This window comes from Austrofundulus limnaeus, unplaced genomic scaffold, assembly GCF_001266775.1.
Source record: "Austrofundulus limnaeus strain Quisiro unplaced genomic scaffold, Austrofundulus_limnaeus-1.0 Scaffold422, whole genome shotgun sequence".
Taxonomy (NCBI): Eukaryota; Metazoa; Chordata; class Actinopteri; order Cyprinodontiformes; family Rivulidae; genus Austrofundulus; species Austrofundulus limnaeus.
The window spans coordinates 354,153-358,395 of NW_013952824.1; the positions used below are offsets into that span (position 1 = coordinate 354,153).

General features: G+C 36.0%; 4 protein-coding genes across 4 annotated transcripts in view; 3 read left to right on the forward strand and 1 right to left on the reverse strand.

The window, feature by feature from the left end:
• ccdc51 (coiled-coil domain containing 51) overlaps window positions 1–310 on the reverse strand; it is a 9,894-nt gene extending 9,584 nt beyond the window's left edge. Inside the window, exon 1 of the mRNA XM_014024435.1 lies at window positions 223–310. The gene's annotated coding sequence lies outside the window, so the exon portion shown is untranslated. The remainder of the gene's footprint in view (window positions 1–222) is intronic.
• LOC106529096 (zinc-binding protein A33-like) overlaps window positions 1–316 on the forward strand; it is a 4,611-nt gene extending 4,295 nt beyond the window's left edge. The window contains exon 2 of the mRNA XM_014024434.1: window positions 233–316. Within this exon, the coding sequence (XP_013879888.1) occupies window positions 233–272 (40 nt within the window). The 3' untranslated portion in view covers window positions 273–316. The remainder of the gene's footprint in view (window positions 1–232) is intronic.
• Window positions 205–2,633, forward strand: c1qa (complement component 1, q subcomponent, A chain). Its single transcript, XM_014024438.1, has 5 exons — window positions 205–367; window positions 451–627; window positions 1,973–2,055; window positions 2,256–2,372; window positions 2,462–2,633. The coding sequence occupies exons 1-5, from the start codon at window positions 205–207 to the stop codon at window positions 2,618–2,620; spliced, it is 699 nt and encodes a 232-aa protein (XP_013879892.1). The 3' UTR covers window positions 2,621–2,633.
• Window positions 2,634–3,343: 710 nt separating this feature from the next.
• Window positions 3,344–4,243, forward strand: part of c1qc (complement component 1, q subcomponent, C chain) — a 7,734-nt gene continuing 6,834 nt past the window's right edge. The window contains exon 1 of the mRNA XM_014024411.1: window positions 3,344–3,442. Coding sequence (XP_013879865.1) covers window positions 3,365–3,442 — 78 coding nt within the window. The 5' untranslated portion in view covers window positions 3,344–3,364. The remainder of the gene's footprint in view (window positions 3,443–4,243) is intronic.

Here is a 4,243-nt window from a genome sequence, read left to right on the forward strand (position 1 = left end):
GTCATTAATTTCTGTTTTAGAACAACTTTCAGCAGCTGAAATAGTTTTTTTTTCCAGATTTGTGTTTTTGAAATTAAATTTAAATCTTATTAAAAAATCTTTTATAAATTTTGCATATTTAAACTTCTTTTCTAAATTAATGTTTTGCATAATCCTGTCCTCTATCAGCTGTGTTTTTAATTTGAACCTCCAGAGTTTTGGACCATGGGAGCTCATCAGAACCTTGCCGTWCTGCTCGGCGTGGCCTCGTTACTGCTGAACGTCTGCTGTGATGTGGGCTGTAAGGGGACAGACGGACAACCAGGACAGGCTGGGACTGCTGGAAGAGACGGACTGCCTGGACTGAAGGGAGAGAAGGGAGATCCAGGTTAGAACCCGTCCAGTGGGTCATGATATTTTGCTTACAGACAAACAGTTTGAAATAACTGTAAAATATGTTCTTGTCTCCAGCTGTGATGATCCAAGGTCCGGTGGATCCGATCACCCTGTTGAGACTCAAAGGGGACCTGGGGAATCCAGGCCCCCCAGGGGACATGGGGGTTAAAGGTTATCAGGGTCAATTAGGAGCAACTGGTCCCGTTGGAAAGCCTGGTCCACCTGGTCCAACAGGGAAGAACACCGGCGCCGGTAAACACAGTTTGATGTTTACTGTTCTTTCAGATGAAGTAAAAGCTAAAATGAGCTAAACTGACTTAAAAACAAATACAGCAGCTAAAAGCTAAGATTAATAAAGCTGTATCAAAAAGCTAAAATTAGCAAAGCAGTAGGTAAAACACTAAAATTAACAGAATATTAAGTAAAAGATGCAATTACCAAAACATTAGCTCATAACTAAAATTAGAAAAACAGCTAAAAGCAAAAAAAATAGCATTACAAAAACTAAACTAAGCAAAAAAAAAATAGAAAAGCTAAAATCTTCAACTTAGAAAAGTTTAAAATGATTAAAACATTAGCTAAAACTAAAACAAGCAAACAAGTAGCTAAAAGCTGGAATTAACATTAGCTAAAAGATTTACAAGACGAATGCTGAAAGCTGAAATTAGCTATATACTGTAAGTCTCCGTTAGCTAAAATTATGAGAATAGTAGTTACATTTATAGCTAAAACCAAGTAGATAGAAGCTAAAATTAGCAAAGCATAAATTAAAATTAGGAAACTGTGTATTTTTTAAAAACTATGCAGATATATAACTGTTTTTCTACTTTTAGCTTAAGTTTTAGCATACATAAAATGAGTAAATTAAGTATTTTTAGATCTGTAGCCTACCTCTGGTTTTTGTCTTCTGCTCTTTTTAGCTAGTGTTCTGCTACTTTTAACTTTTGACTTTTTTGCTAAATGCTCTGCTTCTTTAGTTTTTAGCTGTTTTTCTGCTCCTGCTCAGCAGAGCATTAGCTAAAAGAGTTACAAGACGAACGCTGAAAACAGAAATTAGCAAAAACGTTCAGAAAAGCAAAAACAGTTAGACCAGCTAGAATAATGAGCACAGTGGCTACAATAAAAGCTAAAACCAAGTAGATAGAAGGTAAAATTAGCAAAGCATAAGCTAAAATGAGCAAACCAGTAGCTAAAATCTGAAGAAAAGCATTGAAAGTGGAAAAAAACTATTGCATAAGCTAAAATATAAAATGAGCAAAAGAACTACTGCAAGCCACATTTAGCAAACAGCAAATTTTAAACTAAAGCTAAAATAAGCTAACTAGCAGCTAAAAGGTGAAATTAGCCAAAGATTATCAAAAAAAACAAACWAACGCTGAAAGYTAAAGTTCCAAGAAGCTAAAATTATTAGACCACAGACAATAAGCTTAAGTTATGAGAACAGTAGCTACATTAAAAGCTAAAACTTATCATTACATAGAAGCTAAATCTGTAAGACAGCAGCTATAAGCTAAAATATGAGCTGAAGTAAAGTCCTGGCAGCAAACTGATACTTTCAACAGTAAGATGTCTGTTTGTTCTGTTTGTTTTATTTTAGGACAGGCTAGCTCGAATCAAGAAGTTCAATATTCGGCTTTTTCTGTCATCAGGAACGACAGCAGCTACCCGGTCTTCGGCCAGGTTCGGTCCAGCAGCATCTGTCCCAAATGTCTCGTTTCTGCATCCTRTTAGAATAAAAAATAAGGTTTCCAGTAAAAGAAAAGTGACGTTTACCTGATTTTAAATTTTTCAGATGGTTTTATTTACACACGGCTGCTTTTATTCACTTCTGGTTTATAGTTYTTTWGCTGTTTTTGATTATTTYTCGTTGTTTGTTTTAGAAAATAACCTACCAGACCGTGGTGGTCAACAAACCCGGTGATTTGATAGCGAACACGGGAATCTTCGTCTGCCGGGTAGCTGGGGTCTACTATTTCACCTTCCACTCCATTGCGAAGGTATAAAGCACACCTGTCTGCCGCTGTGAGCCCTGAGGAAAGGAGATGAATGAAAATGTGCTCGGGTGTGTGTGTGTGTGTGTCCGCAGGTCAGCATGTGCCTGGGTTTGAGCAGCAACTCCCTCGGCGACGACAAGCTGGTGTTCTGTGATTACAACAGAGACAGGCGCTACGAGCAGGTGAGTGTCAACAACAACATCAACAACAACAATAATATTAAACACTGCTTACAAAGTACCTCAAAGTAATACTTGAGTAAAAGTACAAGTATATTATCATGAAATTACTTTGGTAAAAGTTAAAGTCTCTAAGAATATGAACATTTGTTTAACCTCAAAAGTAGAGTTTTTTAATTAAACAGCAAGTTTCTCAGTGGATCTGTGCTCCACAATGCAGCCTAGGTGGAGTAGTCGAACACAGATCCTTCAACACAGAGCATCTTCAGAAGACAAGCTGATAAAATATTTTTTAAAAATCTGTATTGTTTGATACATARTGTATTAAACTTAAAGAACTGTATTGAATGGTTCGATACGGGTACATGTATTGTTGCACCCCTAATACCTAAGTATTAAAAGTAAAATATTGAGTAAAAATGCGCAGTTAGATTTTCCAAAATACATTTATTGGGAGGTGACCTCTCCAAAAACATTTTTTTTCCTAAAAACATGCAGCTGTGATGGTTTATGTACAAACTAATACAATATCAGAATGGTATACATAAACACAATTAAATTCACTCTACCCTGGATGCACAACTTTTTAGGATAGTATTTTTTTTTATCACTAACAAAATAGGAGAAATGACTTTCTACTTCATAGCTTTTTTAAAAAATGTAAGGAGTAGAAAATACAGATAACTGTGTAAAAATGTAAGGAGTAAAAGTTAAAAAAAATACTCCAGTAAAGTACAGATAACCAAAATTTCTACTTAAGTGCAGTAAAAAAGTATTTGTACTTAGTTACTTTACAACTCTGATGATAACGCTCCGATGTGTTCCAGGTGCTGTCGGGTGGAGCCGTCCTGCAGCTGGCTGCCGGAGACAATGTCTGGCTTGAGTCCTTCCGCGACCAGCAGACAGAATCCGACAGAAGAGACAGACAAGAAAAACACATCATCTTCAACGGCTTGTTGCTTTTCTCAAATCCACAATAAACTGCAGAGGAGTTCTGTTCATCTCTGAYCTTAGTCCATGTTTTACATCTCGGCTCTAAAATATTTAAAGTTGTTTTTTTTCATATTAAATGTTTTGATAAACTATCTAAAAGATGATTTCAAAACAATTCCCCGAATGAATCACAACTGTGTTGCTTTCCTGGAGAAACTAAACACAAGAACAATCTGTGAGAACTTCACAGAATTGACGTAAGACAAAAGATTACCATAAATGTTACGTTTAAATGTTAAACCCTGAATCTAAATGTAAAAGATAAATCATAAATCCTGCAGCTAAATAATAAAGCTAATGTTTAAGATTTTTGTACTGTAACACAGCCTTTGTCTTTGCTGCGTGGCTTTTGTTATGACATCATCATCCTGAGACATAAGCAAAGCTAACCGCGCTAATGCCGCTAACGCTTTGCTACAAGACATCAAGCTCACAGTTGCGGCCGGTGTCAGAGCTGCACGTCAAACTGCCGAACTGCAGGCACCATCCATACGGTTTTCAAATAACACAGTTTGAATTTAAAATTTAAATGCCATTTTCAGCAGCGTTAGCAAGGTTAGCATTTTGTCACAGGATGATGATGTCACAACAAAAGTTGCGCATCAACAGCAAAGGTTGTGTTACTTTCTGAAATACTTAAATGAAATTTTCAACATTTAGCTGCAACATTTATATGTAATTTTTACATTTAAATTTAGACAT